This window comes from Pogona vitticeps, chromosome 9 (assembly GCF_051106095.1).
Source record: "Pogona vitticeps strain Pit_001003342236 chromosome 9, PviZW2.1, whole genome shotgun sequence".
Classification (NCBI taxonomy): Eukaryota; Metazoa; Chordata; class Lepidosauria; order Squamata; family Agamidae; genus Pogona; species Pogona vitticeps.
In genome coordinates, this window is record NC_135791.1 from 11,522,285 (window position 1) to 11,548,454 (window position 26,170).

At 43.7% G+C, this 26,170-nt stretch overlaps 2 protein-coding genes across 9 annotated transcripts in view; both read left to right on the forward strand.

Annotated features, from left to right (window-relative positions):
• Positions 1-21,748, forward strand: part of PTPRU (protein tyrosine phosphatase receptor type U) — a 464,942-nt gene extending 443,194 nt beyond the window's left edge. For all 8 annotated transcript variants that reach the window (XM_072979748.2, XM_072979749.2, XM_072979750.2 and 5 more), the window contains 2 exons: positions 11,170-11,305; positions 19,755-21,748. In XM_072979748.2, the coding sequence (XP_072835849.2) occupies positions 11,170-11,305; positions 19,755-19,817 (199 nt within the window). In that variant the 3' untranslated portion in view covers positions 19,818-21,748. The remainder of the gene's footprint in view (positions 1-11,169; positions 11,306-19,754) is intronic.
• LOC144584290 (uncharacterized) lies at positions 1,958-7,408 on the forward strand. Its single transcript, XM_078380199.1, has 2 exons — positions 1,958-7,088; positions 7,271-7,408. The coding sequence occupies exons 1-2, from the start codon at positions 2,933-2,935 to the stop codon at positions 7,276-7,278; spliced, it is 4,164 nt and encodes a 1,387-aa protein (XP_078236325.1). The 5' UTR covers positions 1,958-2,932; the 3' UTR covers positions 7,279-7,408.
• Positions 21,749-26,170: the final 4,422 nt, after the last annotated feature.

Sequence of the window (26,170 nt, forward strand, 5' to 3'; positions counted from 1 at the left end):
GAGCCATGGCAGTCCCAAAAACTTTCTGACCTGCCTTTTGGGGAAGCCTGCTAGATCCAATGCCTTTTGCCACAGGGACACAACAAGCCTCTATGACCATTTCCCCCCAGTGCACCAGACACAATCACAATAGCTACCTTGTATACAAAGCTTCCCTCCATGGACATCCTGGGAGGTAATGGCTGGTGGGTCTAATGCCCTCTTCCTTTAGAGGTTGGGGGCACCTTGCCCTTCCACTGGCACTTCCAGACACAAAATAGCATGCATGGGAGCAGACAGTTCCAAAATGACAGGAGCACCTAGCAATTTTTTTAAACAAATAAACCGATCGCAAACTTGTCTGCCTTTATTTGCCTAAAGATAATTTGGCAGCATTTTTGCAGAAGTTCTCCAGAGTGCTAGGTTGTAAGAAAGGCAGGAAAGTTGCAATTTCATAAGCAGGAGTCTTACATGCATCTGGCTAATCTGATAATAGCAGGTGTAAAGGATTTATTAGCTCTGATGGGAATCCATGCTCTGAAGAATTTTACAATGCAAAACTGGCAGCATGCCTGTTTTTGTACATTGTGGGAGGAGGGGAGAGACTGATTTTAATTGGCTCTCATCAGTTTACCAAAATGAAACAGGTGCTGAAGGAATAGTTGCTCAAGTTTACTTAAGGAAATTGAAGGAGCGACAATCCCATTCATAACCGTTTAGGTGGGTGTAGTAGCTGTGCTTAATACACAGTGTACCATTTCTTTGAAGCAATGCTTTTTGAACAGTCACTTGATTGAGTTGAGAAAAAGGGGATAATGACATTATTAGAATAGCTGCACTATAGAGTGCAATAGAAAAGCAGTAGGGATGCTAACAAATTCCTAGGATAGGAAACAAATTTGGGGAGTTCAGTTTTCCTCCTAAGAAGAAGAAAAAAGTTACAAAACCCTTGGCCATCTTTCTTATGGGTGGTCAGATTATTCTTCTTGAGTAGGGACTGTTGGCTTGATGAAGCATAAGCTTTGTATTCATGAGCTCCTGACATCTCTAGATAGGGCTAAGAATGAATCCTGCTTGAAACCAAGGAAAGGCCTCTTGTGTTTAAATGAAAGTGTGTGTGGGGGGGGGGGCTGAAAGAGGGTCTCTTTTTGGTTTCTGTTTCCTTACATTGATTACTGAAAGAATCTCTCAAGCAAACAATTCATACTAATGAAAGATGGGTATGTTTTTCGGGGTTTTGTGTATCCCTCTTCTGTGCAGAATTTTCTTCACCCTTTATCTGTCAAATGTCCCGATAAATTTTTCATCCAATAGTGATGCAAGAGCTGCTGTCACCAGCGGGTCAGAATTTCTTGGGAAGTGGAATTTCGAATCTGTAAAAAGGCCTGGATTGGTTGAAGTCAGTGAGGAGTGCTCTTTCTTTACTTAAGTCTCTCCTTCATTAACAAGGGGACTGAAAATAAAACAGCCAACATTCTAATGCCATTGCACAAAATGATGCTAAGGCTGCGCCTGGAGTATTGCATACAGTTCTGGTCACCGCACCTCAAAAAAGAAATCGTGGAACTGGGAAAGCTGCAGAAGAGAGCGACTAAAATGATGACTGGGCTGGAGCATCTCCCTCATGAGGAAAGGCTAGAGTGTTTGGGGCTCTTTAGTCTAGAGAAAAGGTGCCCGAGGAAGGACATGACTGAGCTGTATAAAATTATGTAGGGGATGGATAAAGTGGATAGAGGGAAGCTCTTTTCCCTCTCACGTAATACCAGAACCAGGGGACATCCACTCAAACTGAGTGTTAGGAGAGTGAGAACAGACCAAAGAAAATATTTCTTTAACCAGCATGTCGTTAGTCTGTGGAACTCCTTGCCACAGGATGTGATGATGGCATCTGGCCTAGATGCCTTGAAAAGGGGATTGGACAGATTCCTGGAGAAAAGTCCATTGCAGGTTACAAGCCATGATGGGGATGTATCTGTTACATAACAGCACTGATGTTACCTGTCTGTCATGGGTTTGGAGGGAAAGTTCCATCCTATGGGGAGTGGAAGGCGGGCCATCAGGAGGAGGGGCTGTACTGTATAAATATGTGATGCCTGTGTGGTGAAGAGGAGATGCTGAGACAGACTGTGAGACACTGGGTAGGGACGAAGCAGCAGCTGGGGAAGAAGAAGCTGTTGTGGGAGTCTGGGTGTCTGACAGGGTACTACTGTGTGTCAGAGTACCAACCTGAAAGGTTCAGGGGTCTGTGGGTTAGCCAGAACTGATGGGTTCAGGGTCTGTGCTTTAAGTTAAAGGTTCTAGGTGAACCAAACTGTATGCTTGTGTGTGTGAGAATAAGCCACGTTACTTTATTTTATTCACCTGATTGTTTTATTTACCCTGTTTGTATTTAAAATAAACCTTATTCTTTTACTGTTTAAAAATCCATCCCTGGTCTGTGTGACTTTTTATAGGGAATGGTTGGTGGCAGCTTAGTGTAACTGTGTGGCAGATCCCAGTAGGTCTGGGTTTGTCACATTGATTGGTGTCCAGCGTGTGGGATACGACTGGTCCAGTTGTCCAGTGGTCCAGCAAAGCCTTGGCAGGTGTGCCCAGAGCAAGGGGGGTCCAGTCAGGGACAGTCTGAGGCGCGTAGGTAATCTTCTAGGTGTACCTCACGGGGAGGTGCACTAGTAGAAGAACGTGCCAACTGGGGAGACTTAGATTAAGGTGCTCTGAGGCAGCCTGATTTTGGCGGGAAAACGCTGAGGCAAAACTGCGTAGCAACAGCGAGCTAGCTTGCCAGCTGAGAGGCCCAGCAGAGGGGGGTAGGCTCTGACTCGATACTGTTGCAAGTAGTGCTGAAGAACAGCAGCAATCTCTAGGGAGAGCTGGTTCTGAGGCAAGAAGGAAAAAAGTGGTCGTTTTATTTTGAGGCTTGACTTTTTAAAGCAGCCTGTTCTGAGGGGGGATTATGCCCTTGACTCGAAGCAAGATAGCAGACATGAGTGAAGTGAAAGACCCCCAGATTGACCAAGGTTCTGAGGATGAATTTGGCTCAGTGCAAGGTGACAGCACAGGAGAGCAAGACCCAGAACTCAGAAAAATACTCATAGCCCAACAGCATGAACTGAGGGTGAGGGAAATGGAGGAAAGGGAAAGAGAGAAACAGCGGCAATTTGAATTAGAGAGAGAGAGAATGGCGTTTGAATTAAAGAGATTGGAACTGATGAACCAGAACAATAATAATAATAGGGATTCTGAGGGGGGCCAACTGTCTAAGGCTGACCTGAAGAAATTCCCTGTGTACCACAAGGGAGATTGTCCCGAGGTGTTCTTTTCCTTAGTGGAAAGAGCGTTTGTGGACTTCTCAGTGAGGGAAACTGAGAAGATGACCATCATGCGGTCTTTAATCAGTGGTAGCCTGGCTGAGGTTTATGCCGAGATGCCTGAGGAACGGATGAAAGATTTCGCAGAGTTTAAAAAACTGGTGTTTGCAAGACATGGGATAAATGCAGAGCAGCTGAGACAAAGGTTCAGGTCCCTCACCAAGAAGCCAGAACAGACTTTTACCCAAGTGGGGGCCCAATTGGTGAGGCTGCTTGAGAAATGGCTGTCGCAGGAGGGAACAGAGACCTATGAACAGCTTAAAGACTTGATAGCCCTGGAACAGTTCTATTCAGTCCTGCATGGGGAATTGAAATTCCAGGTGAGGGAAAGGAAACCGAAATCTGTGGCAGCAGCCGCAGAGATCGCGGATTTTATCTCCCAAATAAGAAAGCCCTTGGGTGAGGGGAAATCTGTAGGTAAACCCAAAGAAACCTACAGCAAGTACTCTCAGGGACCAGGGAAAAGCCAGCAAGGGGGAGGGGCCCATGGTGAAGGGAAGCCCTCAGGCATGAAACCAAGCCCTCAGAATTTGGAGGGAAAACCCAAACAAGAGGAGAGAGAATCAAAATACACCAGAAAATGCTATTTCTGTCAGGGAAAGGGTCATCTGATCTCAGAGTGTGAGAAATTGAAGCAGCTAAAAGGAATGGTGCCTCAGAATTCTAGTGGGACCAAGCCAAAAGCTGTGTTCTGTGTCCAGAAAGAGCAAGGCTCAGTATCACAGAGGGAGCCTGTTGCCATGGCTACTCAGTCTGGAACAGCTACCTATGCTGAGCAGGCTGAGGAAAATGGTCCTCTTGTGGAGGTAAAGCGCTGCTTGCTGATAAAAACAGATTCTCAGTTGTTTGAGACAGCCGGGGTGGACGTAGGAATACTTGACCGTCAGTATAGGGGGCTGCGGGACACTTGTTCCCAGGTAACCCTGTGCCATCCCGATATCATTCCCCGGGAGTTTATAATCCCAAATGAGAGCATAAAGGTAGCAGGTATTGAGGGGCAGGTAATCTCTCTGCCAGTAGCAGAGGTACCTGTCAACTTTCAAGGCTGGAGGGGAGATTGGCGGATAGCGATTTCATCTACTCTGCCAGCAGCCGTGCTCGTGGGAAATGACCTGGCTGAACATGTGAAAAGGGTGCTAGTGATTACACGCTCACAAGCCACCACGGGGACAGTTCAAGGGGGTAATGATGAGCCAGAGGCGGAAGCAGAGGGGAGTTCAGAAGCTGTGGTGGAAACCTTAACCACAGACAGCAGATTTGGACAGGAGCAAAAGGCAGACGCCACTCTCCAAAAGTGTTTTGAACAGGTGACTGACGCCCAGCTAACACCTGAAACCCCAGTGAGATTTCTGGAGAAAAAGGGGATTTTATATAGAGAAACCCTGAGGAACATCTCAAAAGGGGGAGATGGGATCAGAAGTCAACTGGTGGTACCTGAAAAGTATCGCCCCATGATCTTACAAAGGGGGCACTCTGACATGTTTGCTGCACACTTAGGGGTCAACAAAACACAGCAGAGAATCACACAGAATTTCTACTGGCCTGACATAGGGAAGCAGATCAGGGAGTTCTGTAAACAATGCGATGTGTGTCAAAGGCAGGGGAATAACCGCGACAGGACCAAAGCAAAGCTGTGCCCTTTGCCTGTGATTGACACTCCGTTCAAATGCATAGGGGTGGATATTGTGGGACCTTTGCCCAAGGCCACAAAGAGGGGGAACAGGTTCATCCTAACAATTGTGGACCATGCCACAAGGTATCCTGAAGCCATACCCTTGACTAATATTGAAACTAACACAGTGGCAGATGCTTTGGTGGGGTACATGTCCAGGATGGGATTTGCCTCAGAGATAATCACAGATTTGGGGGCATCGTTCACGTCAAAGCTCATGAAACGCTTATGGCAAATCTGTGGAATAAAGCACAAGGAAACCACTGCTTATCATCCGGAAAGTAATGGGTTAACTGAGAAGTTCAATGGGACTCTAATGCGCATGATTAGGGCTTACTTGGCAGAGAATCCAAACAATTGGGACCAGAAGCTGCAATCCCTTTTGTTTGCTTATCGATCAGTGCCACAAGCCAGTACCGGGTTCAGTCCATTCGAACTTTTATTTGGGAGAAGGGTGAAAGGGCCCCTTGATTTGATAAAACAAAATTGGGAGCAGATCACCCAGGATGACCCACAAGACGTTGTGACTTACATAGACACCTTGATGAATGACCTAAAGCGAAATCTAGAGCTGGCAGCAGAAAACCTGCAAGCGCAGAAGGTCAAACAGAAAACATGGTATGACCGCAAAGCTAGAGAGAGGCACTTTGACCCAGGGGAGGAGGTGCTTTGGCTTAGGCCCTGCAGAGAGAATAAGCTGCAGCTCAAATGGGCAGGACCATATAGGGTCATTTCCAAGATGTCAGACCTGAACTACCTAATAGAGCAAGAGGAGAACCAAGCAAGGAGGGTGGTTCACGTGAATGCCCTAAAACCCTACTACAGAGGGGAACAGAGGGTTTTATTCGCGATAAAAGCAGCTGAGAGTGAGGAAGCTGAATTACCCTTCTGGGAGGGTAGAGGGGAAGTAAAATACAACCCAGAGGAGGTAAAGATCAGTCCTGCACTCACCCAAGACCAGCAGCAAGAATTAAAAATGCTGCTTAATAAATATCAACAGGTATTTTCCAACAAGCCGGGGATAGTGAAGGGAGTGATGCATCGGATCCACACAGGGGATGCACCCCCGCAGGCAGTATCCCCATACCGAGTAACGGGACCCTATAGGGACAAGGTGCGGAAGGAGCTGGACGAAATGCTGAGGGAGAACATAATCGTCCCCTCTTCTAGCCCTTGGTCCTCTCCAATAGTCCTTGTGGACAAGCCTGATGGGAGCATTAGGTTTTGTGTTGATTACAGGAAGTTAAACCGTGTAACCACTCCTGATGCCTACCCAATGCCCAGGCTAGACAACCTGATTGAAACCATAGGGGGTTGTCGGTTCATCTCATCATTGGACCTGGTAAAGGGATATTGGCAATTAAGAATTGATCCCAGGGATCAAGAAAAAACTGCCTTTTGCAGCCCTTTTGGTCTCTATGAGTTTCGAGTCCTGAGCTTTGGTCTCAGAAATGCACCAGCCACATTCCAAAGGCTGATGGACCAGACCTTGGCAGGGCTCAGTGACTTTACAGTGGCCTACATTGATGACATAGGGATCTTCAGTAATACCTGGGAAGATCACCTGATACACCTGGAGTTAGTGCTGCAGAGGTTAAGTGCAGCAGGGCTAACAGTAAAGGCCAGCAAGTGTCAGCTGGGTAGCCCAGAAATAAAATACTTAGGTCACATGGTAGGGGGAGGAATGATAAAACCCCTGGAGGCCAAAATAGAAGCTGTTCGAGATTGGCCTAGACCCACCACCAAGAGAAAAGTCAAATCATTTCTTGGGTTGGTGGGCTACTACAGAAAGTTCATCCCGAGGTTTAGCGAGATTGCGGCTCCGCTGACCGATCTGACGAGGAAGAAGGCTGATGACCGCATCCCGTGGACCAGCGACTGTGAGGCGGCGTTCCAGAGGTTGAAGGAGGCGTTAATCAACTATCCTGTCCTGCGTGCTCCAGACTTCGACCGGGAGTTCATCATCTACACCGATGCGTCTAACAGCGGGGTAGGAGCAGTTCTGTGCCAGGAGGATGAGAATGGTGGCCAGCATCCAGTGTCCTACCTGAGTAGGAAACTTCAAAAAGGTGAGAGACATTTGGCAACCGTGGAGAAGGAGTGTTTGGCCATAGTCTACGCGATCCAGAAGGCCAAGCCTTACATCTGGGGAAGACATTTTGTTCTGTGTACTGACCATTCACCATTGCAATGGTTAAAGACAATGAAAACCCACAATAGCAAACTTATGAGGTGGGCTTTGAACTTACAGGACTATGACTTTGAAGTGAAGGTGGTCAGAGGGTCAGTGAACTGTGTTGCTGACGCCTTATCAAGAAGACCTGAAGACTGAAGACGGCGAAAGAACATGGACTATATGTATATAATGAAGACAAAAAGTTAAAATGTACCTGGTTTTAAATTGGTTTGTATTAATAAAGGTAAAATTGATGTAATGCATATGGTAAATGTTTGAAATGCCTATTTGCTATGTTTAACTTGGAGTGTAAGTATATGTAAGTATTATAGGGTATGTATAACTGTTGTTGTATGTTTTATACAGGTTGTTTTTTTGGTGAAAAGCACCTTAGCTTTCCCCCTACAAAACAACTTATAAAGAGGGGAGGTGTTACATAACAGCACTGATGTTACCTGTCTGTCATGGGTTTGGAGGGAAAGTTCCATCCTATGGGGAGTGGAAGGCGGGACATCAGGAGGAGGGGCTGTACTGTATAAATATGTGATGCCTGTGTGGTGAAGAGGAGATGCTGAGACAGACTGTGAGACACTGGGTAGGGACGAAGCAGCAGCTGGGGAAGAAGAAGCTGTTGTGGGAGTCTGGGTGTCTGACAGGGTACTACTGTGTGTCAGAGTACCAACCTGAAAGGTTCAGGGGTCTGTGGGTTAGCCAGAACTGATGGGTTCAGGGTCTGTGCTTTAAGTTAAAGGTTCTAGGTGAACCAAACTGTATGCTTGTGTGTGTGAGAATAAGCCACGTTACTTTATTTTATTCACCTGATTGTTTTATTTACCCTGTTTGTATTTAAAATAAACCTTATTCTTTTACTGTTTAAAAATCCATCCCTGGTCTGTGTGACTTTTTATAGGGAATGGTTGGTGGCAGCTTAGTGTAGCTGTGTGGCAGATCCCAGTAGGTCTGGGTTTGTCACAGTATCATCTCCAGGCTTAAAAGGAAGGTACTTCAAAGTGCCAGATGCAGGGGAGGGGTATCAGGAGATAGGTGTCTAGTTGTCTCGTCTGCTCCCAGAGGCCTCTGTGAGATACAGAAAGCTGCTCTAGATGGGCCCTTGGCCTGATCCAACAGGACTCATCTTATGTGAATGTGCAAGTTTTTGGTATCCTCTGTCTTCGATTGCTGCCTGTCGGCTTGCTATGCTTCCACCTTGAATCCTTTCAGTGTTTTTGCCTTTTTTTCCTTTGATTTTGTGGGGGATTCCCTCCCCCAATTTCTTTGGATAATTTTTGCTGCTCTTGCCAGGTAGCTTTCCTTTGCCAGCGTGCCTCCTTTGGATTATTTTTTGGACACCCGCTTAGTTGGGGGAGGGGGACCTATCTTGTCCTCTTTGGTCCTTCTCTTTATTGGTTATATTTGCTGCCTGCCTGACCTGCTTGCTTCTCTTGGTGGGCTCAGTGAGGAAAAGAGAAAGCATCAAGTGGATTCGGAGAAATCTCTAGGAGTTTTGATGAGGCTCTGTTTGTTCACTGGCTTTCCTCTCTCCCTCCCTCCCTCCCTCCCTCCCTCCCTTCCTTTCAAGATCTGTACAGTTTTTCTTTAAAAACTGCAGTTTCCTCCCTGTGGACGTGTGGGTGTTTTCCCTGTTTAATCGATTTATTAAAATTGTTCATTTGTTAATTTACTGTGTATTTATTCTGTTAAAAGTGAGTATTTGGGCGGCTTTGAGGATTGTTTTGTTTGCTTCTGTAAGAATGTGTGGGCAAGGGGGTGGACTTTCTGACTGTGCCAGTGTGCCACTGGGCTGTGTGGGTGATGATTGTTGTGGTCAGTTGGGCACTGTTTGGAGCATTTCACTCCCTTGGTGTTCTGTTGCTGTTGCTGTGTGGCCAGTGAAGTGAACAGGAATGAAGGGAGTTCTGTTAGGCATCCTTCAGTCTCAAGAGACTACGGTAACGTGCTCTGTATGAGTGTCCTCTCCAGAGCACGAAGTCTGGGTAAAATAATATGGAGGATAGGCTGTTACCCAAGCAGCAAATCCCCCCTCTCCACATCACTGAAATAGTGCAATGGAAAGGCAAGAGCCAATACAACTGGTTCCAGCGATGTTGCAGGAGTTGCCAGAATGACACGAACTGCCTCCGGGACTCCGGCTCCGGATTTTGCCTCGAGGTTTACTCCTGAAGCCTTTTCCATCAGTGGATATAGCCACAAGGCAGTGGAGGTTTGGGACTGGAGTTTTCCTTCTCCTAGATGGGCTGGCTTCCAAGCCTGACGAGTCCCACCTACCCGACAACTCTCTATGACGATATGGAAAATGATAGTCACTATACTATCCATTTGAACGATCAAATGTTGCCAGTGGACCATTTGGTGCTTATTTAACCTAAGTCAACTTTTCCACGAAAACAGGAGGTCAAAGCCTAGAGTTCCTAGATATGCTCTTTGAATTGGGGTTCTCATCCTCGGTAGAGAGCCACAAGTTTACCCACCTGATTATAAACAAATTGTAAGCCATCCCTAACCAACAATGAATTGATTTTGTAAGAGTGCCAAATAGTGTTCCAGTTTTCAATAGGCATCTCCCAAACTGAGGAAAAAGCTTGCCCCAGTGCTAGGACTAACACAGTGTTTGCATGCCATTTTGTCTAAGAGGTAAACGTGGTATTACTGGAACCCTGTGTCATAACAATTACCCCCATTAGGAAAGTGCTCATCATTACAATGATAGAAGTGGTTCTTCCCCTCTCTCCTCTGGTTTTTTACTGTCTTTAAACTCCCCTGTTTATTTGCACAGAAGTGAAACATTCATCCCAACCCTGCTGAGCAATTTAACCTCTTAGCAAGGATTATTTCTCAATCATCACCACCAATCTGCATTTAATTATATCAGAAAGATAGGCAGCCATGGATGCAGAGTCTTGAAAGCAGGTACTCTTTGTACATTGCAAACATTCTTTGCAGTGGGGAAGAAGATCTCATTTTGGACATCAGCCCGTTCCTGCAAAATAAATAAATAAAAATAAAATTAAATAAACACAGCTACACAATCTAGTCAGTCCCTTGGGTAAACCGTAAAGCCCTTCAGACAAAATTTGTATTAAATAATTTGTTATTATAATCATTAATGATCGTAGAGAAGCAACAGCAAGAGAAAGGATTAGGTAACCAGAGATTTACAGGCTGTTCTGAAAGTAAGGAATACTTTTGATATTATTTATTTATTTAACATATATTTTAACCCCTACTTTCTTTTGCCTTAAAAAGGACCCGAGGTGGCTTACATTATCAAAAGACAATATTTAAAAACTAAAAACAGTATGTATACAAATATTAAGAAAAAAATCAAACAAATACTGCTGTAAAAATGGAAATCCCAGTGGTGCTACATGCATGGTTTTTAGTTTTGCTTTGCTGTGTCGCTGTCGTTTTTCCATGTCTTGTAAGCATAACCCATAGAGATGTGCAGGCTGTATCTTCACATTTAAGGAATGTGATGCCACAGTAAGTACCACATCTCTGTTGCAAGTAATGCTAGAATTAGGAATCTGATGATATACTTAGAATTTTGTGTTAGAGAGAGAGGTCTAGTACTGGACTTCCCTGGCTGCAGTAAAGGTTTCTATGTCACGAAGCTGCACATCCTAGGACTGTGAGAATGAATACTTATATAACAGTGCCACCGTGTTAGAACTGTGTAGTGTGAACACATTCAGAAACTCATTGCTCTTACATTGTTTTCAAAAACAACAACCGTCAAGGCTGGACAAGGGTTGAGCATTTGTCCCTTGTGATGTGAACCCATCAAAAGCTGGATTTCACTTCTCTGCAGCTAGCCTGAGAATTGCCCTCACAAAAGCTTATTGGTCCCTGATTTTGCTCAAAGCTGCTGGGTAAAATGGGAGAGGATTGGCCTGTTTATCTCAGTTGCACTGGTTTTGTATACTTTGACATGATGTGTTTTCCTTCTGCTGCAGGAATGGGGGTGGCCGGAGTGGCACTTTCTGTGCCTGCACCATGATCTTGGAGATGATCAAGTGTCACAAGCTGGTGGATGTTTTCTTTGCTGCCAAAACCCTCCGTAACTACAAGCCAAATATGGTTGAGACTTTTGTAAGTGCCATATTTTCTTTACCTGCACCTTCAGACTCTGTGGAAGCTCTGGGATATTTCCTGAAACTCTCTGTGAACATCCCTCGTGCAAATTTCAAAGTCTAATCTTTGCACTTCTGGATGAAAGCAGGATCAGTACTGCCTGATCCTACTTTCATCCATCACACAGTCGGGCTTCTCTTATAATAGCATAAAGCCAAAGTAGAGTGAATGCAAGAAACATGTGTTCTCCTTTGTCTGTGTTGCTCTTAAGTAAGAAACATAGCACTCAGCAGCAAAGGAGAGTATGACTGCTTGCACAGCGAACAGTTTGCTTTGTGTATACCATTTCAGAGGGCTGATTTGACAATGCAGGACCCTGCCGTTGCCCCCTAAAAGGATCCATGCACATGGAGAGTTCTAATGAGCAATATGACTGGCAGAGATGGGACTTTGGTATTTAAAGGATTTCTACTCCCATAGGTGATAATCCTCAGGCCAGATTATGTCCTCAAACTGGTAGGAGGTAGAGCAGCCCTCTCATCTCTTTGCCATTCCTTTGCCACCACCTTCTAAAAAATTCATCTTGCTGCAATGTATAAGGTACCATATTTTTCAGTGTATAAGATGCCCCTATGTATAAGACGCCCCCACTTTTCTAACCCAAAATTAAGAAATCTAAGTGGGGCTTAGCAAGTGGAAGGGAAAGCAGGGATCAAAGCCCTGCCGGATCACTTTGATCCCTGCTTTCCTCTCCACTTATTTTTGTTCTCTCCTCAGCTTACTTCCGTGTATAAGACGACCCTCAATTTTTAGTCTAAAGATTTTAGACAAAGGTATAGTCTTATACACAGAAAAATACGGTATATATGAGGATTCCCTTTGACTCGCAAAGGGGAATGAGAGGGTACATTCTGATGGATGCCGCCTCCATGTGCTCTATATGGAAGCAGGCTTGGTTGGAACTCAGCCTTCCATGCGCTTCTTCCTGCCTGATGGAGAAATGGTACTGGAAATGGCAGAGAGACAAGAGGGCTGTTCTGCCTCCTGCTCGCTCTTCTAATTTGGCCTGGGGGTTCTCAATGACTTACGGGAGTGGAAGCCCTTCAAATAAGGCTCCATCCCTAATTACCGTTTCGGCCTGAAGATAACAACAATAGTTTAGTGTCCTGTTCCTGGATGGGTGAGGCCCCAGTAGTAGGGAACTGCCCTTCCCCAAATAGTTGAGCCAGGCAAGGAGGTTCTTGAGAAAAGAAGCAAGGGTCTAGAAATAATTACAGTTTTATCAGAATAAACCCACTAAGAAGGATCCCAGAGACAGTGTCCAATAACAAGCCAGGGTGTTTGTGGTCCATGGACCAGGGTAGGGTGCCTTACTCTAAAATTTCACAGAGGGGTACACTCCCTGCTCTGATTATGAGTTGTCTCTAATTCTCTAAGGGTCTGCCCCTTTCAGCTGTAAAAAGCAAATAGACAAGATTGCAAAATCAAGCAAGGGATTCACAGCAGGCAGGATCTGAAGTTCAGGAAAGATTGCTTCCAGAGCTTGCTGTGGCTGCAGTTTGTCTTGCTTAGCTTCCAAGCCCAACCTAGAACTGAGCTTCAGGAACGTGGGCGGCTCATCTCCATAGGAGCAAGAGCTTTCCTTCAATTAGACCCACTTCTCCTAAGTCAGCCTCACAAGGACTCTCATGAAGAGTGTTCCTTTGTAGCAGAGTATTCACCTGCAGACTCTAAAGCTAAACTAGGCTTTCAGTCAGTGCTATTCTTGTGGAGTGTGTAGGAGGTCCATATTCCTTTTCTGACTGTGGAGCAGAGTTGGGTTTTCAGTCTTTGCTACGCACATGAACTCAGGCACTGCAGGACTGGTCATCTTCTCCCTGCCTTTAGCTTTCAAGGTTCCAACTCATCCTCACTCGTCCGTGAAATGGCTACGGTAGCACCACCAAGGCGGTCCTGAAGTCTCAAAAACCCATAGAGTGAAGCCCTGTTTGCTGCCTGGAAACAGGGCAGTAAAATCTGGGACAGCGTTCTAGAACCAACTCTTAAAAGAAATGTTTCTCTTGCCCTCTTGCTTGCTATAGAGGGGGAAGGGAATATGCCAGCAAGAAAACTGAGGAGAGAGGAGAAGAAAACTGAGGAGAGAGGAGATATTTATCTTGGAGAAAGCGGGCGGATATGACTGCATGCGGAAACACAACTTGAATAGTTGGGTGAATTTAAGGGAAAGCAATAGAAATGAAGCAGAGAGATAGAATTGGACAACCTATTGGGCTAGATTTCAAGGTATTAGCAAATGCAAACTAGATTTTTCTATGCTCCCCAGAGAACCTGCAAATCTGTTTTGCTAGCCTTAATTTAATGAACCACCACTGGAGTAAATGAGATTGTGCCTATTTATTATTAGTAGAGCTTCACTGAGCTGCACCCGTAGAGGATCTGGGCCCTGTATGTGGTTTTGTTTGGTTTTATTTGCTGTAGCTTTTTTGTTTCTTGATTTTCTGTATTGCTTCAAAGGCAAAGAATTCTCTTTTTTTTTTCTTAATCTAAAAGCATGATCATCATCCTCTCCAAACTGCAGAGCTGGAAGGGACTCTTTAGATCATCGAGTCCACCCCTTGTCAAGGGGGCTCAGCGGGGAATCAAACCCCCAGCCTCTGGCTGTGCAGCCAGACATCTAAACCACTGGACTGTCTAGCAATCTGATTACAGATTTTAATCCTTTTCACAGTGGACTTTTAAAAATATCTTTCCTGCTGGTGTATGCACATGCCTTGAAGGTCTTGAGCCTTGCCTCTCAGACCCACAACAAAGTCATTTGTCTTTTATCTCCTTCCAAGGAACTAGACACAGAGAAATGTTATTTTCTGCCTGCTTCCAGGGAACTGTACACAGAGATACAATTCTTCTGGAGAAACTTGTTTGTATCACACTATACAGGCACAGTTGAGTTGTATCTGTTGCTAGTAAAACCTTACCTGCTTCTCTCTAGCCGAAATATGAGAGAATGTCATTACAAATTATTTTCATAAGAGTTACCCCCAAATTCTCAAGTTTCTTCATCTTCAGAATTGATAGAATCGGAGTTTTAAAACTGCATGCGAGATATATTAAAATGGACAGATATATCTATCCAGGTACAGGACTTTGGGTACTGAACACTTAAATGTCTGGATCTGGACCTGTTTCTTTTAACCATGCTAGTATTGAATTAGGGTTGACATCCATTTTTTTTTTCTGAGATGCTTCTCATTTTTAACACATACGGTACAGGGCAAACAGATGCAACATGTATTTCTCGATTTTGGGAACAGTTGCAGTTATTTTGCCAGTGCAGATGGATTAAAATTTCATTTCAGATAATTTTGCATGAATTTTTTTAAAGAGACAAAGAGAACCCGAGGTTGTAAAAAATTAACTGGAGGAAGAATGAACCTCACAGATTTTCTAATCCCTGGTTCCTGGGCAATGTTACAGAAAGTATATTGCGACTGCTGTTGCATTTTGCTGAATAGAAGAAGGATATTTCTTAGTACACCTGCTCCAAACTGGGCTCATGCATAGGAACACAGCTGTCATTGCACTCAATGACGTTAAACCTGTTCCCTCTCTGAGTTCTGGCTGACTGCATCTGTAGGGGTCCGTCCGCATGATAGAACATTCTCCATGCAAAGTACAAATATCTCCAAGTAAAATATTTGCATGTAGAAATCTAACACAAGAGAGGAAAGCCTGAGTTAAAACTTGTCTCCCTACAAGTAGTTCTTAAGGTGGTTTGATTTTTAAGGTTAATACTCCATTACCTACCATGTAAAGAGTTGCAACAGTCTAAACACTGAAGGTCTACATTGGTCAGCTTAGGCTTTCAGATCTATGGCCCTCCAGATGTCATTGAACTGCAGTTGCTATGTTGTTTGGTGAGGGCTGATAGGAGGTGAAGCCCAACAGTATCTGGAAGACCACAAGTTTTCCACTCTTGTTGTAGGCCTTCTGATGCTCTAGTTCAATGTTTCCCAAACTTGGGTCCCCATGTGTTCTTGGACTACAGGTCCCATAAATCCTGGACAGAACAGCTAACGGTGAAGGCCCCTAGGAGTTTTAGTCCAAGAACATCTGGAGACCCAAGCTTGGGAAACATTGCCCTAGCGTGTAGGTCATTTCTCTCTGAACTTTTCTGCAAGATGTACCTATGTAATTTGTACGTCGTTTGGAATTGTGTGTCATTTGGTCATTCTTACAAAAACTGGATATGAATTTGATCTTACTGAGTTGCCTGTTTTGGGGGAAGAGGGAATCAAGCCTCTGGTATCCCTCAGGACCAAGGGTTGTGTAGGACCAGTCACACTTAATTGCAATTAATTAAGTAATTAATTTTCCTCTCTGAATAATGGCCTAGATCCTGCTGCATAGCTAGGCCAGAACAGTGTGAATGACATCACTGGTGGCAGCAGATTGCTGCTAGTTAGCAGTTGATTGTAAATTGCACACGGCTTGCACACAATTAGACGAAATCACATGCAACCTAAAAATGAAGTAGTGACCCATTAATTATCAGCAATCTGCTGCTGGTGGCAGCATCATTTCAGTGCTGGCAAGTTAATATGTAACTAGTTTGCATTACAGCGGCAGATACCTTCAACCCAGCTGCAACGTAACTACGACTTTTTAGTCACTGTTAAAGTTGCAGGGATTTTGACCTCCTGAAATGATGGAGGAGAAATATTAAATGGTTCAGCTGCTGTCCTATGCCTTGTGCTTTGGACAGATACTGAGGTAACCTCAAGGTGGATAAGACTTTTGTACAATGGAACATGTAGAATTTAGTCTTTTTCTTTAAAAGAACTGCAAGAAATATTTAGAAAAATGGCAGAATAATATTTTCTTTTCAAAAACGGCGACCATAGCTACTAACTACTGTAACTATTTGGCCGAGAGCTATACCAATTTTTCCAGTTTCTTCCAATGACCACTGTGACACACTTCTGCTGCACATTTGGATAATTATTTTCAAGCTGAAGACTAATCCCAGCTCATTTCCCTTCCCCTCCAAATATCTAGCATGGCCCTTCTCCCTTTCTTTGATCCTTCTTTTTCTCCCCAGGGACCACTTCACACGGTCCATGAGTATGACAGAAGTACATGATAGAAACGCATGATAGTCTTATCCTATCCCAGTAGGAGGCTCCTATAATACAAGAGAATTACCCATCAGAGCAAGACAGGGATACAGATAAAAGAAGAACATTCTGCTGTGTAGAACACCTCTTAAAAGGAGCCCTCACTGTTTGACTTCAGAGAACAGCCCCTTCTAAATATGGCTTTTGGCTCCTCTTTCATCTCATTCCCACTTGCACTCTGAGGGTACCTAAACACTCCACATCCCTCCCATGTCTGAGTTCCCTCCCTACTCTCCAAATAACCACCACAACAGAGCATTTTTTCACGCCGGGCTTCATTGGAGTTTCTTTCTTTCTTTGTATTACAGTGGGGTCTTGACTTAAGAACGGCTTGAGTTAAGAACATTTTGACTTAAGAACCGCTCTCATAGGAAAATATTGACTTGACTTAAGTACTTAGATTTGAGTTAAGAACTGAAAAAAACCCACGTGGGAGGCAGGGAAAGTGCAAAATGTGAATTTTCAGTTAACTGTTGGCCAGTGAAAAGGGTGCCTGTCTGCTTCCTCACTCCTCCCAGCGTTTAGAGAGTGGATTGGGAGACAGTCTTCGGACTGCCTGGTACTGTACTTGCCTGGACTGTATTTTCCCCGCCTTCCCTGAACCTTTCTTGACCTAAAAAAAAAAAAGAAACAAAATATCCCCTTCTAGTGGTCGAAGACAGAATAGCAGCTTCCCATTAGTTTCTATGGACGGAAAAGAGCAGATACGGATCAAATGGTTTTCAGTGCATTCCTATGGGAAATGCAGATTTGACCTGAGAACTTTTTGACTTGAGAACCGCCTTCCAATACGGATTAAGTTCTCAAGTCAAGACCCCACTGTAGTGCTGTTTCTTTCCCTTTTGAAACATGCAAACACTGTGTGCTGTTTCCCTAGGTGTACTCAAATATGTGTGGAATAATGTGATGCATATTTACTTGGGAGTAACTCTCCCTGGGTTCAGTAGAGTGTATGCTACATTTTTTGTGGGATTGCAAATCATGATGCCCTCACACCATACAGGCATAAACACGTTTGGGTCCTCATTCCACCATGAGTAGAAAAGACGGTGCAAAGACAGCATTTATTTGTTGGTTATATTTGTTTTCTACCTTTCCTCCACTGAAGTTAGAACAGCAAGCTAGTTTCTTTCTCCTCTTAATTTTATCCTCACCACAGCCCTGTGCAGTCGGCTAGATTAATTATGGTTTGAAAGCCAAATGTGCAACCTAGTCTCCTCAAACCTACTCCAATCATGACACCATCATGGATTGTGAGATTTTGTGTTCTCACATCGTGAATTCATACCTTTCTGCCTCTCCCCCAGTAGAGGCACCAAACCTTCAGCCATTTTTATATCCATTGCTATGGAACACAAGTTGCATTCATATCCTTCTGGCAAGCTTTTGATAGGTAACTGGGTTGCTACAGGGCTCCTCTTTTGCTTTACAGCTACAGCTATCAAAGGCCCAGGGTGTAACGGGAGCAACTGTTTCCCCATTGTCACCATGAACTTACCTTTCACAATTAATGAGAGCCATTCTGATCAAAGTTAACTCTTGCTTGATAGGATCTTATTACGTTCATCACTTGGTGGATTCATCACGCTGAGGGGAAATCTGTTTTATCTGTGAGACTTCTTGTCTTTCAGGGAATGGGTCATCCCATAACAAGGCTGAAATGTATGTGTGTATGTAAGACTCTGTGTTTTCCTAGAAAGCTGGTGGATCGTAGTCGCAAATCCCTTCCTATCAGACTACAGCAGGTCTCATAAAACCATAAGAAGAGCATGCTGGACCAAACCAAAGGCCTTCCTATGTAGTGTGCTGCTTCTCAGAAGGGTCAACCGCATGCTTGTGGGAAGCCTGTAAGCAGCACTGGGGAACTGCTGTTCTGACTGTAGTTCCCCAGTAGCTCATATTCAGAGGCATCCTGGGCAGTTGTGCATAGCTCACTCCTATACAGAAGTGTGCCGCATAGCTACATCAGTGCAATATGCCAAGGGTGTAATCAGGTGTTAATGGTATAATCATCCTCTTACCTATCAAAAGCAAAAGCAAAGCGTGCTGCTTATATACTGCCCCATAGCACTTCAAGCACTCTCTGGGTGGTTTACAAGTTAATTATGCAGGCCACACATTGCCCCCCAGCAAGGTGGCTACTCATTTTACCGACCTCGGAAGGATAGAAGGCTGAGTCAACCTTTGAGCCGGCTACTGGGATTGAACCCCAGGTCGTGAGCACAGTTTGGGCTGCAGTACAGCGGTTTAACCACTGTGCCATGAGGCTCTTTACCAAGCTGTCCTGTGATGGAACCCAGCCAGTACTGAGAGTTAGCAATAGCACAGATATTGCACAGGAAATAGCCACGGTTATTGGCTTCCTCCTTGCTCTGGAACTCATGCCAGCTTTTGTTTGTGGCGAAGATGTTGTTTTAGAATTAGTGCCCCAAGCATCCTCAGTAGAGTTTTTGTGCCTTTACAATCCATTGTTTGTATACATCAGCACCTCCTGCACGTGCCAGAAAGATACGAAAGGCAGGGGGTAGTGATAGGGGGAAATGTGTTCAGTTCCCATTATAATGCAAAGTTATCTAATATGGCATGTTTGACACAAGGCACAAACCAAAACTTTATTTATTATTTTTAAATCCACTTTGAATTGAGAGCCCTGGTTATTTATTTTTTAAAAAAAACATTAAACTATGTGTATTAGTGAAAACAGCACTCAAAAATGAATTCTACTGAGAAACTGGTTTGCAAAAAAGTGCGTACGAGGCAAAATTGCATGTAGGGGAAATATGGATAAAAATGAACACAGATGTTCATGCAGACTTTTGAAAAATATGTTAAAGACAAATAAAATGTAAGAATTGTGTGTGTGTGTGGGGGAGAAAACCTAAAAAGTAATCAGAATAGGGAAATTTGTCAGTTGCTAGAGAGGTTCAGGTCAAGCCTGTCATAAATTTAAAGCCTTCATGAAGGAGGTGCATAGCTTGGATGGCATTTTTCTTACCAGGTTTGCTCTTGGATATCCCAAAAGCATGAGAAAGGTCCCTATGTGTATATGGTTGCATGCACATAGAGTTCCATGCAAGGGGTTGATTCTGGCCTGATAAAGAACTTAACAGGAATACACAGAAGTTAGGACCCCTTGTTGGTGCTTGCCAAATATTTAGCCATTCCATCAGGAGATGTATGGCAAGACCACAGTGCTTTCTGCCTTATCTTCTGCTGCTGCTATGTCTTTGGGGAGCACAATGGACTCACTCTTACCCTTTTCTCTCTCTCTTTTTTTCTCCTCCCTCTTAAAGGAACAATACCACTTCTGCTATGACATAGCCCTGGAATACCTGGAATCCTTGGAGACCAGATAGCACCCTGCCTTGAAGCACCCAGGCAAAGTGTTTATTTTGGAGTTTGGGCCAAATGTGCGGAAAAAGCACAGAGACTTTTAAATACGAGCAAGAAAAGGGAGGAGGAGAACCAAACAAAGAAAAGGAAAAATGGAAAGAAAAAGAACGATGACTCAAAGGAAAGATGTGGCATTGTATTGTCCATCCCTTCTCTTCATTTTTCTGCCTAACCTCCCACTCCTGCCCCTCTAGAGGCAACCAGTGCAGAACCTACACCAACTCATCCCATGTACACAGTGATGTGTATGTGCCAGCCAAGAGTTTGGTACCTGCGTGTTGTTTGTATATGTATGGACATTGGTGCCCAGAGATGGCTAGATCTCCTTGTGATTATACCAGTTGCAGCCTGAAGTGGACCAAAATGGCTGAGAGCAGGAGGAAAAAGCAAAGTTCAGCATCTTTCAACAAGAGATGCAAGGAAGCTGTGTAACCTCCTGACTGTCTACCACTGAAGAAGATTTTTGGAGCAGATGATGCAAGATCACCATTATTTGGGAAGCTATGTGCCATGTTGGACTGGGAGTACTAATGGGGCCTGTACAGTTCTCTTTCTGTGTTTATAACTATACATTTCCTGTTTCCAGACTAATGTCTGCCTCCAAAGAGAGTTTTTGAATCTCTACCTGTCCAACTTTTGGTAGGAGAGCTGCAAGTAGAAATAAGCAGCTAAAGAGTCAATCCTCTTGGTCACTTAATAAGGGGAAAGCACATAGGCTGTTTGCTCAAAGGTTAAGGCACTCTTCATAGGAATTTTTTTAGCACACACCATTTCTGCCTGGATACGCCAAACTTCCAGCATTGCAAGGGACTTCCTTTACAGGGGGCAATTGTCCTCCTCCCTTTCAGTGCATTTCAAGAGGGCTACCCAAACATGGAAGCATTCATATGATCACACTATTTTTTCCAAATTGTAGCTATTAGAGTTCAAAGAGAGACATGCACATTAGTTTGGATTCCATCTGCAAGCAGTCAAACATAATTTAACTCCCTTCCAAATGGATCCATTGATATTTATAAGAATCTGTAGGCAAGTGGTTTTGAGTGCAGATTAAGAGGTTAGAGTAGATCCAGATGCAGTCTTTTGAAAGGTCAAATGTAAGCCTTGGGGTGCTTGCTTGGCTGTATCTTTAGGACTGAAAGAGGTGACCTATAGTTGATTTAAGCACTTATGACTAGCATGGCTGGAGGTCATATTGACTTGGATACGTAAACTCATTTTGCTTATGTTCAGGAAGGGATAGTTCCATATTTCCATTGTGCAATCATTGCAGCTCATTGGCTGTCTGCGATGAGCCAGAACTTGAAAAGCATCATTTATTATGGTTACTAGCATAAGTATAACAGAGTTGAAGCACCATGCTGACCAAAAATAGCTTATTCAGTTTGTGTCTTCAGCTCCAGTGTTGGATCAGGCTGGAGGCAAGGATTCGGCATCCTTGGGGCTGCCAGACACACAATCCTTCCTTTCCTTTCCTCTTTCAGTCAGGTTAATTGGTCTTTTCATTTGTAGCCAACTCATAATATTAAATACAACAGAGCTCATCATAGAGGAGCATTCAAGCCTGCATAGCACTCAAGTGTGTTTTGCATGGTAATCGCTGTACCACATTCTCTTGCTTGAAGAACCAAGGACTTTCTGCATAGCCCTGCTGAGTAACGTCGACCAAGATGGTCTGACTGGTGCCTCTTTGCCTGCCTGCCTCCATAATAACCCAAAGTCTATAATTTTAGAACTGCCCATTGAAGACAAGTGGGTGTGTAAACCTCTTACATGTGATCACATCCTCATGTAACACCACTGAATGGCAATGGTGCTGGTATGCACTTGTGTGCATGGCCGGAAGCATCATGTTGCTGAAAAAAATAAAGGAATATTTGCAAAGGCATTATTAGACCCATAATGGAAGGACTTGAATCACTGCCTTACTTTTCCCCCCAAAGAGGAAGGAAATGCTTCATGCCCAAGTTACTGGTTGAACTAGGAAAAATAAGGGAAACTTTTGGGTATAATATAGATATGCATTTGCCCCAAACCAAAAGCAAAGGGGAATGAATGGGCATGAATAGGAAACATGTCTAGCACTTCCATTTAGGGGATGTCTTACCTTCCTGGAAGGCAACCAGAGTTTTCATTGCCAGCCACTCTTGGCAACTGCCATTTGGTGTTACTCCCAGAGCATACTCAAGATGGGTTGGAGTGCAATTGTGGCCAACTGTTGTTCTGTGTAGATGGCTGCTTTTCATCCATAATGTCTTGGAATGCAAAGTATAGGCCATTATGGGAAATGAAGAATGGCAGCCATTAAGAGGTGTTTGCTCAACTGTTGACGCCCACCATGTGAGCCCAACTAGGAGTTTGAGAGGAATGAAATACTAAGGTATGAAGCAAGAAGCAGGAAAGATAAACGGGATACCAACATTGTGTGTGGTGTTGGTGGGGTATCCTAGCCCATTCTTTGTGGGCATTGCTGTCTGACAGTGTTATAAGCACTTAGGATCTTTTATATGCCATTGCTGGCTTTTGTATCCAGCCCACCAATGGTGCCTCTGGAAAGATTTAGGACATCACTCTCCTGTAGTGCTCAAAGCAAATCGATAGGCCGCTGTGTGGAAACAAGAATCAAATTAGTTCAGCCTAGCTAAGAAGCGGTGAGCAAGATCCCAGGATATCAGCCTGCAGTTATGCAGGATACAAGCACCAGAGCAAGAAAGAGAAATATATGATGGTAGAATTTTTGGAATTGAAAAAGCATATAGGCTGAAACTTAAGGGCTGCTCCATGTATTTCTTTCTTTTTTTCTTTTCTTAATGGAAAGATTATTTCTGTTAATGTTAACTTGTGAACTGCAACAGATGAGCACCATGGATTTATTTTAAAACCTTTTTTTACAGGAAATGTATTGAAAAGGACATGCCTGTGGAACAATTTCACAGGAGTGCTGGAGCTGGTACATGGGCAAAGAATTCAGTTTACAGTGGTGCCTCGCGCAACGATTGCCTCGCGCAACGATTAATCTGCAAGATGATGGGTTTTTGCAATCGCTGTTGCACTTCGCAAGATGGTTTTTCCTATGGACGATTTTCGCAAGATGATGTTTGGGTCTATGCTTTGCAAGATGGGTTGTTTTTTTTTTTAGACCGATGCTTTACAATACGGTTTTTTTCCCCATTGGAACACATTAAATAGATTTCAATGCATTCCAATGGGGAACCGCATTTCACAAGACAATGTTTTCTGTGGATGATTTTCGCAAGACAACAATTTTCCCACATTGGAACGCATTAAATAGATTTCAATGCATTCCAATGGTGAACCATGTTTCGCAAGACAATGTTTTCTCAAGACAGCGATTTTTGTGGAACGAATTAACATCATCTTGCGAGGCACCACTGTATAGTGAATGCCAGCTTACATTTAAAAAAAAAACAAGAAAAGGAAGGAGGGAATAAAAGTTCTAGCCCTTGGAGATTTAATACGAGTGATTTCTGAGATCTGTATAGCCAGAAGGTTGACTTTTCAGGAGCTGGAGGAGGTGTTTCAGTGCTCTGTAAAATTCTTCTCGTGTCTAAGAAATTAAGATTAAATAATGCAGAATAGTAAAGATTCCAGAATCATGGAAATGGCAGACATTTGATTAATTTGCAGAGATTATATCGATTGCAGAATTCTGCTAGTATACAGCCTAATATATTAAATTGCAGTATTGAAAAGTGATGGTGAAGTGGCTAGAAAATGCCTCTTCCAAATGATGGATGTAAACATTGCTTATAATTCCTCACCTTGGAAATTTAGGACATAGTTCTGTGCCCTAAGGGAGTACATTCCAATGAAACCAAAGGGTCTTACCTTTTAAATAAACATGATTAGGATTGCATTGTAACATACAAGGCACACAAACCAAATGGATCTTTGGAGAAATCTTGCTACAATTCACTGGTTTAACTTGTGACTAATGTACACGGAGACAGGATGCCTAAAGGTGAAGGCAGGTGGGAAACATATAGCTGCCTAGACGTTGTTGGGCTCTGACTCACATCAGCTACATTCAGAGCTTCTTAGGGATGATGAGACTTGTAGTCTCATGCTATCTGGAAAGCTATTGGACCCTATCTTTAAAAAAAGCAGCTTCTGTTATGTTGTAATTCTTTCTATTGATCAGGAATCCTGGGCATTAAAGCATGGCCGAATCCCAGTGTCCAATTCTATGACAGTACTCTTAACCTAACACCCATTTCATGATGCTGTATTCCAGCATACCTGTCACATGTAATGGGATGAGAGAAGTTGCAGTGTGCTCTAATGACATTTGGAGGGGCACTGTTTCCCTGTTTTCAAAGATGATGGAAGCTTAGGCCTTAATCAAAGGATTCTCTAGCCCTCCCCCATTGCCAAGCAAAACCTCCATTCGTTCGTTTTAGGGCTCAAAAACAACCGTCCAGATCTCTTGTACTGAAGAGGAGATGTCGTAATGAGATTTTTTTTGCCTCTTTTAATATTCCTATTCCTTACTTGCCATCTCGTGTTTGTTTCATGCATAGCTGGGAATGACATTCCAAAGTCCAACTTGCTCTTGTCTACCCACCCCCGGCTGTAATGTTGATGCTCAGAAGCTTTAACTCTTGTGTTATGAACTCCGGTGATCTGAGTTGAAGTGACGGGCTGCTTTATTCATCCCACTGGAAAACACATTTTGTATGAAAATGCTAATGCCTTCAATAAAGTCAGACAGTTCCTAAAAGAGCGATCTTTCCAAGAAATTTATAGTGAAATTAACCTCTGGAGAGGTAGTTTCTGTTGTAAAATCTCATGTACCATATTCTTTCAATGACCGGGATGGGTATTGTTGGCTCAAGACCTAGGCTAACATTCAGCTTGTGCATGCGTCAAGTGCAGTGGCTCTTGAGGCCACTTCTGGCAGCCCCAACTCCCTGGAAGAACGGGCACCAGACTTCAGTAGCCACTGGGAGGGGCGCGTCTTTAAAACAAGCACGTGCTTGCTTTTGCCACCTTGCATGCCCTATGAGGAGAAAGGTGGCACATAAATAAAACAGGTAAACAAATAATAAATGGCTTGTAGTAATTTGGTGCCAAATGCTGAAAACAAATTACTACAATGTAATTTGTAGTCAATGCTTGCTTTGAATGCTCAGGTGAGGGGAAAGGTGGGGCTCCCTGCAGGTACTGAGAGACCAAAACTGGTCCCTAGACCCACTGGCATTGCCCACCTCTGAACAAGCAAGAGAACCAATTAGGTTCATCTGTTGGCAGAGCAGTCCCATAACATCTGTTATAGTCATTCAGTTTCACTAGAGCTGGCAATCTAAAGATTCTAACACTTTTCCATGTCCTATGAGGGTCAGGTAGGTTTCAGTCAGGCGATGGTAGAGTTAGCTGCCAGGGTTACTTCTGAGAAGATCCAAGTCCATAATCTGGCTGCTGTCCTGCCTTTTACCCAAAAAACCAATGTACAAAGTGCAGACACTTAGTTCTGCAAAAGGGGCATGCTGAAGCCCAGAAAAAGAAATAATTGTGTCTCCCTGAGTGTGCAGGAGTGCTTGCTTCTGCGCTACGTCACGTGCAAGCAAATATACTCTATTGCACCTCACTTCTTGGAGGATACGTACAAGGAGAATATGACATTTTCTGTTTTATTTCTGATCCATGCCTTTGTGTATTATAAAACTGAATGAAGTCTTTCTACCCATGTTGCTACAGGCTGTATGTCTTGACTCAGCTAAGGATCTTTTGGGTTTATGATACTTACTTTGACTATCAAGTGAGCATGATGACTCCATCATGGTTTCCAGGTTCTGAATAAAAGCTGACCCTTAAAATATGAGCAGGTGGAAGATCTGAAATATTCCAAGGCACCTAACTAGTGTTTCCTTCCAACTCCTGACCTTCTAAACTTTCTTTTGCTCCACCCACTTTCTCAGGCGTGGTTCTAATTTTAAGGAATACTGGGAAAAATCACTTTCCAGAATTTACTCATTGTGCTAAGTGCAAAATAATATTGACATAGATCTTTGAATATAAATAGATCCTGGGAAATTGCATATCCCAGAACTACTTAAATGGGATGTCAACAGAAGACAGTAATGAGAAGGTAAGTAGGAGGGGAAGGAGAATGCTTGGAAATCAGCATTGGTGCAAGATGCATATGGGTTATTTAGTAGAAACAAGCTCAGTTCCCCCCCCCCTTTCTTTTCATTAAGTTTTGAAAAACCAAATACTTTCCATTTTAGGTTGTACAGGAGGGTTTGTGTGTGTCAAATATCACTAGTTATTCTGGGGAAAGGGAAACCATTATATT

Bases quoted from the DNA above. Each gene is read 5' to 3' on its own strand.
- LOC144584290 (XM_078380199.1), top strand. From the start codon at position 2,933: ATGCCCTTGACTCGAAGCAAGATAGCAGACATGAGTGAAGTGAAAGAC.